At 41.1% G+C, this 19,179-nt stretch overlaps 1 protein-coding gene across 2 annotated transcripts in view; it reads left to right on the plus strand.

Moving 5' to 3' along the window:
* The window catches only part of adgrd2 (adhesion G protein-coupled receptor D2), a 52,562-nt gene that overhangs the window by 23,872 nt on the left and 9,511 nt on the right, over positions 1-19,179 (plus strand). For both annotated transcript variants that reach the window (XM_052094619.1, XM_052094618.1), the window contains exons 17-20: positions 11,292-11,445; positions 11,659-11,792; positions 14,973-15,088; positions 18,889-19,009. In XM_052094619.1, the coding sequence (XP_051950579.1) occupies positions 11,292-11,445; positions 11,659-11,792; positions 14,973-15,088; positions 18,889-19,009 (525 nt within the window). The remainder of the gene's footprint in view (positions 1-11,291; positions 11,446-11,658; positions 11,793-14,972; positions 15,089-18,888; positions 19,010-19,179) is intronic.

The following is a 19,179-nucleotide window of genomic DNA, read 5'->3' on the forward strand; positions in this document are numbered from 1 at the left end:
CGCCTCCTCCTTGCCCATCCTTTAACTGTTTTACATTGGTGCCGAAACCCGGGAAGAAGGAGGGATGTCCGTCGCAGAGTCCTCGACACTGCCGTCCACCCTGGGGAGCGCCGCTGCCATCTTCCGGGTGACGGAGTAGCCCGACCGCCCGGATGCGGGGAACGGCCGTCGTCCCCGGGGCAAGTGGGGACTGGATAACCCGACTGCTTGGAGCGAGGGAGCCGCTGCCGGGGGCGGAGGAGTGCCCTGCCGTCCCCAGAGATGCGGAGGGGTCGAGGGAGACCGCTGTCTGCGAGGGGAGAAGGGAAGAAACTCTCCGACCGCCCGGAGCGGTAGAGCCGCTGCCAGGGGCGGAGGAGTGTCCCCATTTGCTGCCAGAAAAGCGGAGGCGCGTTCTGCCCGCTGGGGGACGAAGGTTTCACTCCGGTTCGCCCGGGGTTGGAGCGGCTGTCGTCCGCCTGAGTGTGGAGGAGTATTCGAGGACCACGAGACGGTACATCAGAGAACTGGTGAGTGAGCTTTTTCTCTCTCTCCTCTCTCTCTCTCTCTGTCGCACCGTGTTGGCCTTTTCCCTCGCCTATTTTGTGTTGTTGTTGTCTTCCCCTCCTGTCTCCTCCCAGGGCGAGGAAGGCGGGGATGACCACGCGGGACGCAAGATACACCCCGCCCCAGGGATGGGGGGTTGTACGTCATGCCGGTGGCACCCCGGCCTGAGATAATGCCGGGAGGAGTGTGGAGCGGAGGGGGGCGGGGCCGGTCGGAATATCGCGCACCGATAAGTTTTCATTAAATATAATTTATGTTGACAAGCCAGTTCTCGCCTCCTCCTTGCCCATCCTTTAACTGTTTTACATGTAATTAAAGCAGTCTGCAAAATATTCCTTCTTGCTATTCCTTGCTCTATAAGTCTTCTGAAGGCATATGATAGATTGATGGTTATGGAACGCCTTGTGATATACCCTATGATAGCTTTATGTGCTCTCTTTGGCACAGTTATGAAAGATCATGAGAAAAGTAGTGATTTCTGATTTGTTCTTGTGAGTTGGATCCTTTATTTGTCTGAAAGATTAATTCACAAATCAGATCGATCCATTCAACTCACTGGAGGAAAAGATTGTCAGTGAATATTTACTTACATTTCGGTCTGTTTCTCACCCAAAGCTGTCCTATGTCTTCAGAAGTTTTGGTATATTGAGCTTGCTTCATATGGACCATATTTATGATACTTTTATGTTGCTTTTGCATTGTTTTCATAACTTGAAAGCTTCCATCTCCATTTATTATAATTGCATAGAAGTGTGAAGTTTGTTTTCTGGTGTTGATAGCTACTAATGGGACCTACATAAATCTCCCCAAAGTTTCTACAATTTGAAATTTGTGTGACAGTGTTGACATGTCATGAATGTGTCAGAAAATATATGCACAATTACCCACAATAATAATAAATATATATATACAATTCTAATACATTATTGCAAAGGGATGGATCTCAGCTTTCTAATGACACTTAGATTGAGCTTCTAGTCAACTCGAGCTTCTAGTCAACTCGATGAAACAATGGGGGGTGGTGCTTGAACCAAAAATTAGATTGAATGTTTATGGACGAGCACATTCTTAGAAGGACCTGGCTGCATCCCACAGAATGAGGCAGGGCTACATATGGGATGGTGCTACACGTGTCTCTCCACCCATAACTTACTCTCAGTGGTTTGGTCATCTTTCATAGACATGCATGATAGAAGATGTGGTCATAGACTCGTAATAGTTGATGTGTGAACACAATTTGAGAGCTGTTAAAAAGTTTATCCAGAATTAGTTTAATAGTGCCTACTTGTATGTAACATTCTTCCCAATATTCAATCCTAATATCCATGGATTGTATCCTACATTGAAAACTGGGGAACAAATCAGGATTTTTAAAAGCAGAATCTGACGTGAAATTGTTCTTATGATAGATCGAGCAAAAGCGAGCCGTGCGTGTTTCTTAATGGTCATGTATCGGCTCGTCATTGGTCATATACAGAAGATAATGATTGCCTCATGTACATGTAAATGTCTTATTTTCCGCTCTAACAAAATATTTATTTATTGTCGTTTCTGTACATTTTGTACAGGACAAGAGGGAGTTGGTATAAAGTAGGCAATCGCACACATTTTTGGAGCGAGGGGGAAAGAAACCTTTAAAAGAAATTTATATAAATTGATAAAGATTACAGACAAGCGATAACAATCTCATATTTAAGAATGGAATAACATGTTTCATAAATTTATCAACTTCTTATCTTGAGAACGAAAATGAAAATAAATGTATGATTCAACTGAATCACTAAAATGCAGCGTAATAATAGGCGAGCAGAACACGTATGTCTTAGTCTATACAGAATATGATATAGCAGGCTTCACTCTATGAACCATGTTAACATCTTTTATGGAATTAACGAGGATTCCGTTCATTGTCAAACAATGACGTGCAACGCAGACTTGGTCAATTAATTAATCTGTTATAGCAAATCAATGAGCTATTTAATACATATGGCAGAAACCGGGAAGTGTTTGGCTGTACTCGCTTTGCCAATTGCACATTAAGCACATTAGGCTACTTGTGAATGAAGGAATGACATGAGCTTTAATTGTATTCTGTCTTCCAATATTAGGATATTTCAGTTCAGTTCAGTTTCAGTTTATTTATCTGAAATTACATTTGCACAAGTGACACGAAACACATAACAACACCATAGCAACAGACCAGTGGTTACAAACAGTACCATATAAGTCCAGAGCAATAGATGATCAGGTCAAAGCATAACAAATATAATTTTTATACACATTTTAAATACCATTGTTATAAATGTTTCAGATACAAATATTAAAAAGTGTGTAATGTCTAATTTGTCTAATGAATTCAACATGCCAACAGCTACGGGGATAAATTAGTTCCTGTATCTCATAGTTCTACCCCAGGTAATCTCTGCGGCCTGAGGGAAGGAGTTCAAATTTTCTGTTCAAAGGATGCTCAAGACAACTAAGTATTGAAAAGGCTTTCTTTAAAACATGTTCCCTTAAAATTTCTTTAAGCTGATTCTGTTAAATTCCAATCAGGCAGTTTTAACCAGCTTTATCAGCCTATTCTTGCTGGTTAAACTAATGCAATTAAACCATGCCACCACACAATAAGACATAATGGATTCTAAAAACTACAATATAACAGTGTCATTAGCACATTTCATACCTTAAAGGAATTTATTTTTCTTAAAAAGAACATGCGCTGTTGGACTTTCTTACAAATAGCGTATTCGAAAATAGTGTTAGCATTGAAACACAATTTGTCATCAACAATTGTAACCAAATATTTGTATTTGGATTCAGTCTCAATATCCCTCCCTTGAATAACTGTTGGTGTGACTGGGGAAGACCTTCCAAAGTCTATAATCATATCTTTGATTGGCTTGGCCAGGAAGGATTTAACCTCCGGGTGCCTCTTAGGAACCTGATGATTAAGTCATGCTTGCCCAAAGACTTGCCATCTACTGCGTCGTGGTGGGCCGAGATAGCAGCAACATACACCTTCAAGGTGGAAGGGGACAGCCTACCCTCCAACCTCTCCTGCAGGAATAAGAGCACTGACCTAACTGCGCACCTCTGTGGGTCTTCAGCCTGGGAAGAACACCAATTTGTGAACAAGCGCCACTTCAGTGCGTAAAGTTGCCTGGTAAAGGGGACTCTGGCTTGGCTGATTGTGTCTACGACGGCAGGTGGTAGACCAGCTAGATCTTCCGCGTCCCTTCCAGAGGCCAGACGTGGAGGTTCCAGAGGTCTGGGTGCGGGTGCTCCTCTTTCACAACATAAATGGTGGGCTCCCAATAAGAACGCAGCTTTCCTGGGCCACCTCTCTGACTTAAATTCCTTACCAGGACACGATCTCCAGGTCTTAGGATGACACAGCTGGCTTTCCGGTCGTAGTTCTCTTTATTGTGAAGACTCATCTGATTGCTGCTGTGCGCTGCAATTCTATAGGCTTCAGCCATCCGATCTGCCCAGCGTTCAGCATACCCGTGTGGGGTGTTGAATCCATCTTCCTGCACCAGCCCGAACAATAATGGGGAGTCGGGGATTGCGACCATACATAAGGTAGAATGGCGAGTACCCCGTAGATTCATGTTTGGTGCAGTTGTAGGCATGGATTGCCTTCTGCAGATGTTCCTTCCAGCTTTGTTTATCCTTATCAGTCAACGTCCGCAGCATCTGCAGCAAAGTTCGATTTAGTCTCTCTACAGGATTACCTTGGGGGTGGTAGGGTGTAGTCCTGGAGCGACCAACTCCAGAGAGCTTCTGTAGGGTGTGGAAAAGGGAATTTTCAAACTCGCGCCCCTGATCATGATGTAGCTTTGCGGGGAATCCGAAACGAGGTATGAAGTCATTGAATATTTTCCAGATTTGTTCCTGGTAGGATAGGCCTGGGAATATCTGGTGAAGTGGTCAATCACAATAAGGATGTATTCATACCCCCCGCGACTGACCTCAAGGTGCAAGTAATCAATACATACCAACTCAAGAGGTGCACTTTATGTGATTCCTCCCATTGGTGCACGCACATGCGTTACTGGCTGTTTCTGTGTTATGCATGGCCACTGGTGGGTCACATACTCTTCCACACTCCTCCTCATCCCAGGCCAGTAGAACCTCTCTCGAGCTAGCTGTAACACCTTCTCTGCCCCAACATGACTCATGTGGTTATGCAGCTGCTGAAGGACCATTTGCCGATACTTTGCAGGCAATACAGTTGTCATATTTGTGTGGTTCTCCTATACAAGATGTTGTTTTCTAGGACTAACCTGTGCCATTCTCTTAACAACTTCTTTGTGTCGCTAGCAGCTGTGCACCGAACATCAGGGGTCACTGTCTTACCAGCTTCCTTCAGTTCGATGACTGGTTCAATCACCAGGTCATCCCGTTGGGCTCTACTCAATTCATCAGGACTGATGGCTGGTGAGAACTGGTTATGGAGTGTGACTTTGTCTGGCGCGGTCAAATTTAGGACTGCCACCCAGGCTACATCTCTATTCTTAGACATCATGTTGCCCTCCCATGTTGTTTGGATGGCATTTTATGACAGGCCTTATGTGCACTCACTGATGTATTTGTCCATGTTCAAGGGACAACGTGACAACAGGTTTGCATCATTGTTACACTTACCAGGTCTGTATTTGATCTCAAATCGGAAGTCTGCGAGCTCACCCACCCAACGATAACCCGCTGCATTTCATTTTGCAGAACTCATCACATAAGTGAGAGGGTTGTTGTCAGTATAGATTGTAAAATACGGGGCATAGAAGAGGTAGTCACAGAACTTGTCACACACCACCCACTTTAGTGCGAGAAACTCCAGCTTGCCTGAATGGAGTCTGTAGTTTTTCTCAGCAGGTGACAATGTTCTCGAGCCGTATGCAATGACCCGTAATTTTCCATCTTGCCTCTGGTAAAGTACTGCCCCTAATCCTTTTCAGACGCATCTGTGTGTAATACAAATGGGCATCAAAGTCAGGGTACGCAAGCACAGGCGGGTTCGTAAGCATGTCAATGAGTGTGTCCAAGCTCTGCTGGTGCTTGTCTTCCCACACAACCGGATGTCGAGATGGCAGCTGAGGACTTCCTTTCCTTCTTCCGTCCTACTTGTGATGAGATTTCTGATGTGTTAGCTTGAAGCAGCTCATAAATGGGTTTCGCTAACCTAGCAAAATCTTGAATATAGCTTCGATAATAGCTCAGGAATCCTACAAGACGGCGAACTTCTCCAACGTTTTGAGGTGTTTTGTCACGGAGTACCCTCACAGCCTCCAGATCTTTTGGATCCACTCTTACGCCATCAGCAGACACAAGACGACCCAGATACCGGTCCTCTTGCTTAAACAGCTCACACTTAGCTGGACGTAGCTTGACTCCGTGCTGTCGAAGAGCTCTGAACACAACTCAGTTTCTCCACATGCTCTTCAAAGGATTTGGCAAAACACAGCACATCATCCAGGTAGGGCAGGCAACACTCATCACGGATGGAATCTAACATTTCTTCCATACTCTGTTGAAAAGAGGCTGGGGCATTTGATAAACTGAAGGGTATCCTTACCCATTCAAATAGGCCCCAAGGGGTCACAAATGCTGTCACGTGCCTCGACCCTTCGGCCATAAATCCCTGGTGGTAAGCTTTACCCTGCTCGAGTAGGCAGAACCAACAGTAACCACCCAAGGTGTTCATTAGATCCTGGATTCTTGGCAGAGGATGTCGATCGGGTACGGTTTTCTTGTTAAGCTGTCGGTAGTCAATGCACAATCGTAGTACACCGTCTTTTCTTCGTACACACACTACCGGAGCAGCATAGGGTGATCGGGATTTAATTATCCAACCCTTGGCTAGCAAGTCCTGCACATACTCCTTTACTTCTTTCAAGAGTGGCTTGGGTATAGATGTGTAGGCCTTTTGTGCAGGGATATCATCCTTTAAGTTCAGGGTCATTTGTAGGCTGGAGATGTCCCAATGTCGTTTTCATTACGGGCAAACACAGCCGACTCTTCAAAAGTAGTTGTCTCGCAACTTCTTGATTGCTTGATTTTAAATGACTCAGATCTACGGGAGGATGCCACAGTGTAACACATTCGTCCGGCTGCACTGGCTGAGATGAAGTAGTTTCCTGTGAGCTGCTTGATCAGTCTGAATAATCTTAACAATGGTTGCTATTTCCCCAAGTATAGCTCTTTTTGTAATGATCACATCATGCTTAGTGCGATTTCTAAATGGGACTGTTATGTATGACTGCCCCCTTTTGTGAATCTCAATCAGTGCTTCTCCAAGGTCAAGATGTCCTAGGGGTGAGGCCTCATCACTTGGCTCAAACAGCACTGTAGAGTCGGAAATGTTGAAGTTAGGAGTTACCCTACATTTCACATTAGTGACCTGACCAGACCGAATAGTGAAAATTTGCGGTCCTACCCCCACCCGAGCTGTGTCTCTACATACATTGTCTGCGTGAATTAAGCCAACTGCCACATCAACAAGATCATCTTTGGCATTTCCAGTGCTACTCATCGGGGAATTCAAGGTGGTAAGAATGCTTGCACTATCTTTTGGCCCTGTAATTAACTCTGAGATCACATTAAACCCCAACAGAGGCCTTTCCAATTGAAGCTGACTGACCAGAAAGGGAACTTGAATAGAGTAGTGAGTCCCGTCATGTCCAGATAAGCTTACTGTTGCTTCGATTCACCCACTGAATGGGATTACATCCCCACGAACACCTCCAGACCAGCACTGGGTCCCACTATTTCAGATAAGGGGTGAACATCATGTGTTGGTAGGTACTTTTCCCTCCAGTTTTGATCGATGATGCTAACCTGTGCTCCAGTGTCGATAAGCATGCTCACTTTATGGTCTCCAATTTCCCCATCCAGTAGACACTTCTTTCCAACAAACTGAACAATCTTTTCTTCTGAGTTCTGAGGTTGCCTTGCATATGGTTTCCTTGCAGTACTACCTCTGTGATTCCATGACCCAACATTAACTGTATACACCGTATACACTGGTTTGGGGACTGCAGTCTGTGGTGCGCTCCTTGGCCTGGTGTTGGGCGCTGATTTTTTTGTCTGTTCAGGCAGCCAACGGCCCTGTGACCCTCTTCGCCACACAAGAAACAGTGACTGCAGGTCTCTACATTCCCTTGCTTAGTACAGTTGGGACAACCTAGTCTTCTCCTCTTTTCAGTTGCCTTAGCCGTGCACTGACACTGCTGTTCTGTCATCTTGGTCTGCTGCAGTGAATTGACAATATTTGTCAGTGCTTCTACTTGGGTGATAAGTTTGTGAATCTCATTATCAGCTTGTTCAGTAGTAGCAGCTGCTGCTTTAATTTCTGAAGCCTCTCCAATCTGAGCACTACAAGCATGAGTGACTGCAGCTGACACTGTCTTTCCTCCTCCTCACTTGAAACCTTTGCAAGCTGTCTGAGAAGCATGTCATCGGTTACATCTCCTGCAGCGACAAGTTGTTTAAACTCATGACGAATCTCACTGTACTTGGGCCCCAGACCCTGGCAAACCGTATGGAGAACATATGGTTGGAGAACTTCTTGGATGGTCTTAGCATCCTATCTTATTTCAGCTGTGCTGTGTTTGGAAGCGAACTCGATCTTTTGTTTAAGGCCAATGACACGATAAAGAAATTGCTGTGGATTTTCATTTTCTCCTTGACGTGCACACATCAGATTTTGAAACAGCTCAGTGCTACTCTTATCACCTAAGTGAGACTTTAGCAGTCCTCTTAACTCTTGTACTGTCAAATCCTCTTTTTCCATTAACATCTCCTTGAAATTACCAGGTTTAGTGATTTTTAGGACCCCTCTAATAATTTCACTCTCGCTAAAATGCTCTTGTAGGCCCTCTTCAATTTGATGGCATAAGCTGTTAAAGCTGATCTCAGAAGTGGAGTCACCAATCTGACCTCCATGGACTTTGAACTCTCTCCGTGAGAGATATGGGAGTTCTCTCCTGAACACCTGGTCATCGATGTTGCGTGGAGTAGGGTAAGTCTGAAAAGGGAGTGGGAAAGAGCTGGGCTGTTGGGGTGTTGCGTAGGGACTCTTAGCTTGAATTTTTCAGCCAAGATCCTCATACATTTTCAACATTTGCTGGTATTCAGGGTCTATATTATATGTGTGGGTGTGACTAGTATTTGTGTGTATGTCATATGTTGTGCGATCAGAATAGACCTGAGCTTGAGCTGTACTAGTGACATGTGTTTTGTCTTTTTGTGCTTCTATGTGCTGGGACTGAGTAATTTGTGTAATTTTGTCTCCTAGATCAAGTAACACAGCCATTCCCTCATCTTCCCTTGCCAATAGGCTTTTACCACACAAAAACCCACTTACAAAATCAAAACATCCCTCTTCATCCCCCAGTTCTACATGTGATTCTTCCATCTCGTCAATTTGTTCAATGTTTTAGCGATAAAGAAGAGTTCATCAGCAGACAGTTCACAGAGTGCTTTCCTGATTTCCCTCACCAGGCTTCTTCTCTCATTTTCCATCATACTGACCTCCATACCACAGTTAACAATAGTCAAACAACAGCAGGGATTCACAGCAAGCTGGTCTTCGGATTCTTTCAGATAAGCTCCACTCCTCCAGCAGGTGGTGCTATCCCAGATGAGCCCCCAAGAACTGTAGCGGGTACAGGATCTCCGTATCAGATGATAGTTAAGCATTCCCAGCAATCTGTGGAATGGTGAAATAAACACAGGACAACAATGTTTGTGTGATCAGCTCTGGTCTTGCTGGGTTATTACGAACAACGCAGCAGACCCATCGCAACACACTGCACTTCCATTGCACCCTCTACTGGTCTGGCAGAACCACCATTCCCTCAATGTATTTTTACATACAGAGACAATATTAATTTCACCATTTGTGATGAACCAACAATTGGGGCATCACACCTGCATGATCTATAGCACTATGTCGTGGGAGCATATTGCTTCCAGGTTAGCTTCAGTAGAAGGACTCCTGATGGAAGCATTAACCCTGCCCCGTAAAGCAGCGACTAAGTGAAGGAAGGGAGAAGCAATGAGTGCCTCCACTAGCAAGAGACTTAAGGAGGACCCCTTAACCAAGAAGGGTGATATGCTGACTTCGGAGTTTGCTCAGATTAAGTCTCTTATATTAAATATGCAATCAGTCAATGCACTGCAGTGGAAAACTCCACCATGGAACCATCCATATCAGAGGATGATGTCCTATCGATGGTGGCCTCTCTTAGCCAGTTTTGTGAGGAGGAAAGGGAGGAGGTCTTATCTGAACTTCACTCTAACCTCTCCCATGTTGTTTCCCAGGACACCATGTACGGGTCTGCTGAAGGACTAGAGTCGGATCAGGATGTAGAAAAGAAAGCTCTCGGTACTGCATTGTCACGTTTAAGCCTAGACACAGCCCCTACTGTGGCAGCCCCCAACAGTGCCTTTTTCAAAGAGCCTCGCAACCTTCTGCTTTTAGTGTTACCCCATCCAAGGAATGTGTAGATGAGCTAAAGAAGTGCTGGGCGAATCACAAGCTGGCAGTGATTAATCCTCCTATGTCCAAATCAAACTGTTGCCCAGTGAGAGCCCTTCATGTCTAACTAAGGGCCTCAGAAATCTTGCGGCAATCAGACCAACTATTTGAAGCATAGGTTATCACACTGGGAGGTGGAGGTAATCACCCAGGCTTATAAGATCAACAGCCATTTGATGACAACTGGTGTAAGATGTCACTTGACTAAAGGTATCTACACATCTTGGGCAGCACTGAGGGGTGTCCCCCCTAAGACATTTGTGCGGCAGCTAATTGGTATCTACAGATACTTTATAAAGATCTTATAGAGTTAATGTGGCTGCCCCTGGCGCTATTGATCGGCCGTCCTATTGGGGCCTTCAACTTCCTCTCAGCAGTAAGCATGCCTCCTCATGACCTTGTTGTTATGAGTCATCCAGAGTGAAGCACTGCCTCTGGAATTCAGTAAGAATGAAATAGAACGAGAGTTATGTATGTAACTGTGGTTCTTTGAGTTCTGGATGACCGCCAGAGTTCTCTGTCACTCGGACAGTTTGCTGGAAGTCACAGGGTTAAATAGGGGAGGACTCTATGTCATCTTGGGTCACGAGGCGACTTTGTTAATAATATCCAGTGTTAGGCACTGCCTCTGGAGGTCCTCCAGAACTCATAGAACAGCAGTTACATACGTAAATCTCGTTTCTTAACTATCCAATGAAATTAGGGAATCTCAATGGTTTGAAAACGCCCACTGACTGGGAAAAGCCTAAGTCTCAGTATTTTTGAAGGAAGGTGATAGAGGAAAAAATATTTTTTCTCGATGTTGCTGCAGTCTAGTGGAATGGCATAAGACTTTTTGGAATGTTATTTTTGAAAATAAATGTTGACTTTTCATAAATATGTGATGGTGTTGAAGAAGTATAGACACAATTCTAAAACCTTTTTAAAGAGTACTATTTTTTACTTTCTTCTGTCAGGACATGGTAGTAATGTTTATTTTAAAGATACATATCAATATTTCTGTTTGTCTTGTGTGTAATATATAGTTTAATTTATAGTATATGCAATATCATATTTTTATTTCTAAAATAAAGATAAATTAAAATGAAACATTTCTAGTGATATTGGATATGTAGCTATTTTCAACTAATGGCCGGTATAATTGTGGGACATGTTTTAGCCTATGTCTCAAAATTGCATGTTTACATATGTTGGTGTTGATCAGGAAGCCTGTTGGCTGGTGACAGCACTCCTTCATCTGTTTTACCTATCGTCTTTCTGCTGGATGCTGGTGGAGGGGTTACTGCTCTGGAGTAAAGTTGTGTCTGTTAACATCAGTGAGGAGAGGAGAATGAAGCTTTACTACGTGCTGGGCTGGGGTGAGAACCATCATTATTTGTGTTTGCTAAGGCACGTACTGTAACACATAACGCGCAACTCATCCATGGCACGCATAACTTGTCCTGCACCGTTTGTGCTACAGACTTGATACCTTAAATTGAGTGGTGGGCTATTATTTTTCTATGCAATTAGACTATGTTTTTTTTTTTGTTTGACAGATTATAAACCTTTATTTGCTTTGTCTTTCTCAGGGCTGCCGGTTGCTATAGTTGCTATAACTTTGACAGCCTCGTTGAACCAGTATAAAGCAGAGAAGTACTGCTGGCTGAACATTCAGTCACATGTCATTTGGTCTTTTGCAGGGCCTGTGATCTTTGTTTTGGCTGTAAGTATGTCACAAGTGTGCACTTCCTAACAATGAGTGTGCGTCTCGTAAATTCATAATAATTGATTATTTTATTAAGCATATCCAGTACAGTTCTGATTGTGTTTATGTAGTATGAACAGCAAAAAACACTTAATATAAAAGTGTGTAGTAAATGAATAATTATATGAATGTGATGTAAATGCCATGTGGACAGTGTCAGAGTGAATCTCACAAAACCTGACAAGAAATTGTCTGGGTCATATTTCACCCCAAAGTCAAAAGATTAAATGAGAAGTGCACAAAGAAAATAAATCATGATATATTGTATAAATGGTCAAATATATTTTTAAACGATAGTAGTGTTTGTTGTACTTGATTTAGTTTATGCACATTTGAATAAAAATTTTAATAATACAAAAACTCCTTGTGTTCAACAGGGTGACTTTATCAGAGTAACGAGAATGAGATTTGTCGCATTACGGTAATGAGGATTAGGCGGAAATGTGCTAACTATCATGAAAATTATGTCACTATGCAAAATAGGCATCATTTTATTCAGTTTTCCCGACTAATCACTGGGCAGTACCATGTTGACTGTTTTGGTTCCGGTCTCCATGAGAAGAAATTTAAAGCTGAATTATATTTTCCCAGCTTAATATGCAGAGAAAATTATAAGCAAGACATTCGTAGGCATTTTTTTTTTAAAAACTGTTAACCCTGTGTCTCCGTGCTGCTAATTCCTCGGTTTTTTTAGAGCGTCCCACTTAGACCCGCCCCAACAACATTACTTGGCCAATGGTGTTACTGGACTATCTGACTATTTGAACAACTGTAGAAGAGGGACGTATTCGAAAAGCTGTTTTGAAAACTTCATTTGCAGTTCCCTTCATTGGCGCTAGAAATAATTTATTATTTTTTAGATGTAAATAGATACAGGTTGCACATCATTGAAATGTTGCTTATTTTCCATAGCCATTTTGTTCTTTCAGTTTAAAACTAAACATAAAGAGTTATGACTGGAATTAGAGTACACTAATATGTAATTCGATTCTGAGCGTTTTTCCACTGTTAAAAATTCCGCAACTCCACAAAGCTCAACTTGTGTAGTTTTCCATTAAATTTGTCCCAAATCATTATTAAATGACAAAGACATAGATTATTTACACTAATCATTACTGAATGATATATTGTGTATAAGTATCTTTAATAGAGCCTAAACAATGTACACTCACCTAAAGGATTATTAGGAACACCATACTAATACTGTGTTTGACCCCCTTTCGCCTTCAGAACTGCCTTAATTCTACGTGGCATTGATTCAACAAGGTGCTGAAAGCATTCTTTAGAAATGTTGGCCCATATTGATAGGATAGCATCTTGCAGTTGATGGAGATTTGTGGGATGCACATCCAGGGCACGAAGCTCCCATTCCACCACATCCCAAAGATGCTCTATTGGGTTGAGATCTGGTGACTGTGGGGGCCATTTTAGTTCAGTGAACTCATTGTCATGTTCAAGAAACCAATTTGAAATGATTCAAGCTTTGTGACATGGTGCATTATCCTGCTGGAAGTAGCCATCAGAGGATGGGTACATGGTGGCCATAAAGGGATGGACATGGTCAGAAACAATGCTCAGGTAGGCTGTGGCATTTAAACGATGCCCAATTGGCACTAAGGGGCCTAAAGTGTGCCAAGAAAACATCCCCCACACCATTACACCACCACCATCAGCCTGCACAGTGGTAACAAGGCATGATGGATCCATGTTCTCATTCTGTTTACGCCAAATTCTGACTCTACCATCTGAATGTCTCAACAGAAATCGAGACTCATCAGACCAGGCAACATTTTTCCAGTCTTCAACTGTCCAATTTTGGTGAGCTCTTGCAAATTGTAGCCTCTTTTTCCTATTTGTAGTGGAGATGAGTGGTACCCGGTGGGGTCTTCTGCTGTTGTAGCCCATCTGCCTCAAGGTTGTACGTGTTGTGGCTTCACAAATGCTTTGCTGCATACCTCGGTTGTAACGAGTGGTTATTTCAGGCAAAGTTGCTCTTCTATCAGCTTGAATCAGTCGGCCCATTCTCCTCTGACCTCTAGCATCAACAAGGCATTTTTGCCCACAGGACTGCCGCGATACTGGATGTTTTTCCCTTTTCACACCATTCTTTGTAAACCCTAGAAATGGTTGTGCGTGAAAATCCCAGTAACTGAGCAGATTGTGAAATACTCAGACCGGCCCGTCTGGCACCAACAACCATGCCACGCTCAAAATTGCTTAAATCACCTTTCTTTCCCATTCTGACATTCAGTTTGGAGTTCAGGAGATTGTCTTGACCAGGACCACACCCCTAAATTAATTGAAGCAACTGCCATGTGATTGGTTGATTAGATAATTGCATTAATGAGAAATTGAACAGGTGTTCCTAATAATCCTTTAGGTGAGTGTATTTTCACTTACAAGTATGTCTTTTTGTGGTTTTACAGCTTGAACGAAAGACCTATTCAATGATACATACTGAGAAATTGCATAATAAATGTTTCCATTTCAAAACATTCAGTTGAGCAGTCTCATACAATAACCGACAAACTCATCAAAGTCACTTTGTTTATTCTTGAAGTACAAAAGTTCTTAACTTTGGACTGTCATCAGCTGTTAATGTACAGTATGTGTGATGCCTCTTCCATGTAGCGACCAGCTTCAGTAAATGTTATATTGCCCCCTTGTGGTCTCCCAAAGCTATTACGTCAGACTTCATTGAATGGAATGCAACTGGCAGTGATCTGAAGGCACAAAAATTAGGCTTCTAATTTAAATGTCGGCTTATGTTAATATATCGAAACCTCAAAAATGTATCAATAAAATAACGCTCTGAAAAATAATTGATATATCGATATTTTATGACATTCCAATCAGCTATAGATTAGCTATTGCCGATGCGAGTGAAAACATTGGAGACCGGAAAAAACTAAAGCAGGCTTTCCTTTATGAATCATGGAATACTTTCACATTCAGGAAAATGGATTTATGCAGAATATAATTTATTATTGTTCTTTTTGATTTTGGAGTGAAATTTGACCAGGACATGTCTTTGTGTGATTATCCCACCAAAGATTGTATTTTAAAAAAATAATAATTGTTTGCATTTTAAATAAAACTGTGTATTTTCTCATGTTAGATGTTGTTCTCTGTTTTCAGGTCAATTCTGTGGTGCTTTTTAGGGTTGTCATGATTACAGTGGCCAGTGCACGCCGCAGAGCAAAAATGCTGACGCCCAGCTCTGATTCAAAACTTCAAACACTGGATCTTACTTGGTGATTATTTTTTCCTTTGACATTATAACAAGTTCGAATAAAGAGATAAATGTCAGCTAATGTCATGATAAATAGAGTCCGCCCAGTAAATCCCCATGGGAGTATCCGTTTGTAATGCCTGAGCAAAAACCATGTTATCGTGATAGCATGTCACTGAATTCTAGGTTAGCAGAAAAACACAAACAATGACACATCTTTAATTTCACAATCTATAACTTCATTTATATACTATTATGTGTAACTTATTGTTTAAAAGTCATTAAATGTCATATTTACAAAGTTATTTCAACATATATCATAAAATGATTTTAATGGATTTCTACTCAGGCAATGAATAAAGTACCCATTAATAGGTCCCTCAGCCAATAGAATTGCTGTGATGCCAGAGGGAGACCCAATTTTCAGGTGGGACATGATTTCTCACCATACCATCTGAAAAGCAGAATCGTCCATTGGGCAGCATTCAATACGGATACATTTTTGACAGGAATTTTTTTGTACACGAAAAGTATGCTTGTTTAACTCTACTAATTTCAAAGATTGAACGTAAAATACCAACGGAAATCCACACACGTAATAATAATTAATGTAAATATATATTTTTAAAAATCTTACAAATGACTGTGATTGGTGCATTTTTAACAACACTGAGAAAAGTAACAGGTGCCACATGAAATTGTCAAAATGTTGGTCGGGACATGTCCCTATCATCCATACCTAAAATTACGCCTCTGGGTCTTGTTTTAGTATGTAGCAGTCTTTCTTTCATAAAACAGTAAAAATGAAACTAAAGCCTCTGTTTAATTAGCTACACTGAATTTACATGATTTAATCGGTATCAGTGAAGTTGAATCAGTTAATTTACATCAGCATACTTTTTCTTCATTAATTTTTTGTCCAAAAAGACAACGTTGTCTTACGTTGCCTCAAACTTATTTCGGTTTTGATGTTATACGGTTAGGCTAATTAGCTAACTTTTAGCTAGCAATACCAACATTCGCATGCTAAATGCTAAGTACTAATTGCTCCTTGAGTGAACCAACATACAGCATGTTCATTGTGTACCCGTCCTTAACCTAAGCAAATCCTAAAATAAATAAACATAAAACAAAATCAAGTATCCCCTATTTTGTCTTGATCAAAAATACATAAAATAACACTAAATTTAAAAATGTTTACTTTTCGCATTAAGTCCCATGCAAAGCATGCAGGGAACTACAAATCCGCTGCCTAGTTCCAGTTACTGTAAGTCAACCAAAATTATTCAAGTTGGGCTAACTTTAAGCTCAAGAATGGTTTTGCATTAGCTCATTTGAATTAAAGGTGCAGTATGTAAGATTCAGAAACCCTTGTTATTAATGACACCTGTGGCCATTAAGTGAACTGCAGCAGCGACCTGTTGCTTGTGCTTGTGCTCGTGCACACACTCCGTGGGGACGTAAGCGAGTGAGCATTGAGCAAAACAATGACGTAAAGTACAAAGAGACACCGTGATTCACCGGCATCATGCTGACAGATGAGGTAGCATAATTAAAATTATGATTGTTTTACTACAAACTTTGAGACTGTATATTATATTTGACTCTCCAGTGCAGGAACAGGGCTAAAACAAAGTGTGGATATAGGTCTGATAATGCGAGACTGTAGTTTGAAGTAATCCATTTTCTTTGCATGATACATTGACTGCATTTATACAATAGCCAATATATGTCGGTGTTAGTTAACTAGCCAACTTTATCAATAGCTGTTAGCTAAATTTGGTGGATGATGATAGTAGCTGTTTATAAAATATGCCTTATACATTATAAATATGTTGACACAATTCAGTATTGATGTGATTCCATCTCAACTGTCATTTTGATATATTGATGCGCTATTGTTTTATAAAAATATACTGTATATATTTTCTGTATAACCAAGTTATGTTACACTAATGAATGGAGCTTTTTGCATTATCTTGAACATTATCTAGCATTCATTCCATGTGTTACTGTAGTTAAAATTACACAGATCAATCCTTATGGCACTATGTTTCACATGCTTTGCAGTTATGTAAGCTTACCTGTCCAATAAGAAGAACGGCAATTCAGGATCGATTTTGATCCCCAAAACCGAATGACTGTCCCTACAGGAATCAAATGCCCTGCCGATGTTCACTCTACTTTTTGCTCGACCACGATCATGATCCCTCTTAGCCAGACGGAATTCAGTAGATACATTTTGTTTTTTTGTTTGTGTATGAGTCAGTGTTGTGCTGCGAGCTGGACGTTTGCTGAATTCCATCTCTAACATAACGTTACGTTGTTTTGCAGTTTGTTGTCACTGTTGAATAGCGGAAGAGAAGCTACTGTACTGTCTGAGGCAAGGCTCTTGGGAGTGCACATAAACGTCACATCCTTTGGATTTTCCTTGGAGTCTACAGGCTTTAATAGACAACCTAGGAAGTCCGGGAAGGGCTAATTTTTTAAGTTGTGTTACAAGCCGTTCACTTGTTGGCAAGAACATTTTTACATATTGCAACTTTATATGGATTTAATCAGCAGCAAAAAAAATGTTTGCACTGTTATTGAACATACTTGATTGGTTAATCACCCTACATAATTAAATCTAGTAGAGTGCACATCAATGATTCTACACTATTTTGTTGTGTAGATCACAAATAATATAATTATAGTCAATCGGGAAACCTGCGTTATCCGTTTTTAAAAAAAATTATTTTAGTTAAGCAGAGACCTGGAGGTGTCCATAAAAAATGTAAGCTTTTTAAACACACAGTCATTCCTATTATTAGTTTTCATGTAACAGTCTTATTCCAGACTTATAAAACTGAGATGCTTAGCCAGTTTATTCACCTTTTAAATATGTAATTTTTGCAATGTTTTTTTTATAGATTGCCTTCAATGTGATTGTGTTTGCAATATTTGTACCCTCAATTTATATTTTCAGAGAAAGCAACCAATGTTGTGCGGTGTGTGTTATGGGGTATCAGTAAATAAACCTGCTGCTTAAGAAAAACCTGCATCCTTACAAAAACTTGCATAATAGAGCGATGGTATTAGTTGATAATACCATGGTACCTAATGATCAACGTTTTCTGATTGTCATTGAGACATTTCTTGGTCAAATATTGTTGTATAATGACTGCTAAACTGTATAATTGAGTGTTGTCCTAGGCAACCAATTTCCATATTTCAATGTGGAGCATCTTCCATCTTGCAAGATACAATAATTTTAACTGAAATCAATATTTCATGTCAATTACATTTTTTTATTTGTTAAGGAGTTAGTGTAATTAGCTGGATACTGTACAGTTAGCTGGTCAGTATTGCATTTATTTTGCAAATGAAACGCCCTCATTGTCATATTGAAAAGCTGAGCGATACCTGAACACCATCCTATTTGGCAATAATGACTACATTATTCCTTACATATGGCAAATTATTTACATGGTAATCCAGAGTATTTCAAAGAATAATGTGGTACACATCTAAAAATTATGGTAAAACTATGGCAAGTATGAGCATAATTAAAGGTGCACTTAGTAATTTTTTCCTAATTAAAGAAGGAAATTCCAAAATTTTGGAAAGTATTTTGAAAATGATGTAAAGTTACGATGAAGACTCCAGTCATATCAGTAGCCTGCTAAAAAGTTTGCTTTCACGTGAGGTTCATTTATGCCACTAGATGCCAGTATAAGCCCAAGACAACTGCCATATCGGACAGCACAGCATAAATAAAAAATTGCACCTTTGTGTCCTTTTTAAATCTGATAATTTAATTGTGTTTGTGTGTGTGTGCAGGGCAGCAACCCGTCCAGTGCTGATCTTGTTGCCAGTGTTAGGTCTGACCTGGCTGTGCGGTGTGTTGCAACACTTATCTATTGTTCTGACCTATCTGTTCATCACACTCAATGCTTTTCAGGTAATGCACAGTATTCACGGCTGAATGTAACTGAAGAATGAGAGAGCATCTTTCTCTTTCCTCCCTCAAACTCACAACTCAGTCAGTGCTTAGCTTCCACTCTTTTTCTGCTTCATGTAGTTGTTTTTTTCTTTCTTGTTCTTCCTCCCATGACTTCAATGAATGAGAGA

This window comes from Xyrauchen texanus, chromosome 27, assembly GCF_025860055.1.
Source record: "Xyrauchen texanus isolate HMW12.3.18 chromosome 27, RBS_HiC_50CHRs, whole genome shotgun sequence".
NCBI lineage: Eukaryota > Metazoa > Chordata > Actinopteri > Cypriniformes > Catostomidae > Xyrauchen > Xyrauchen texanus.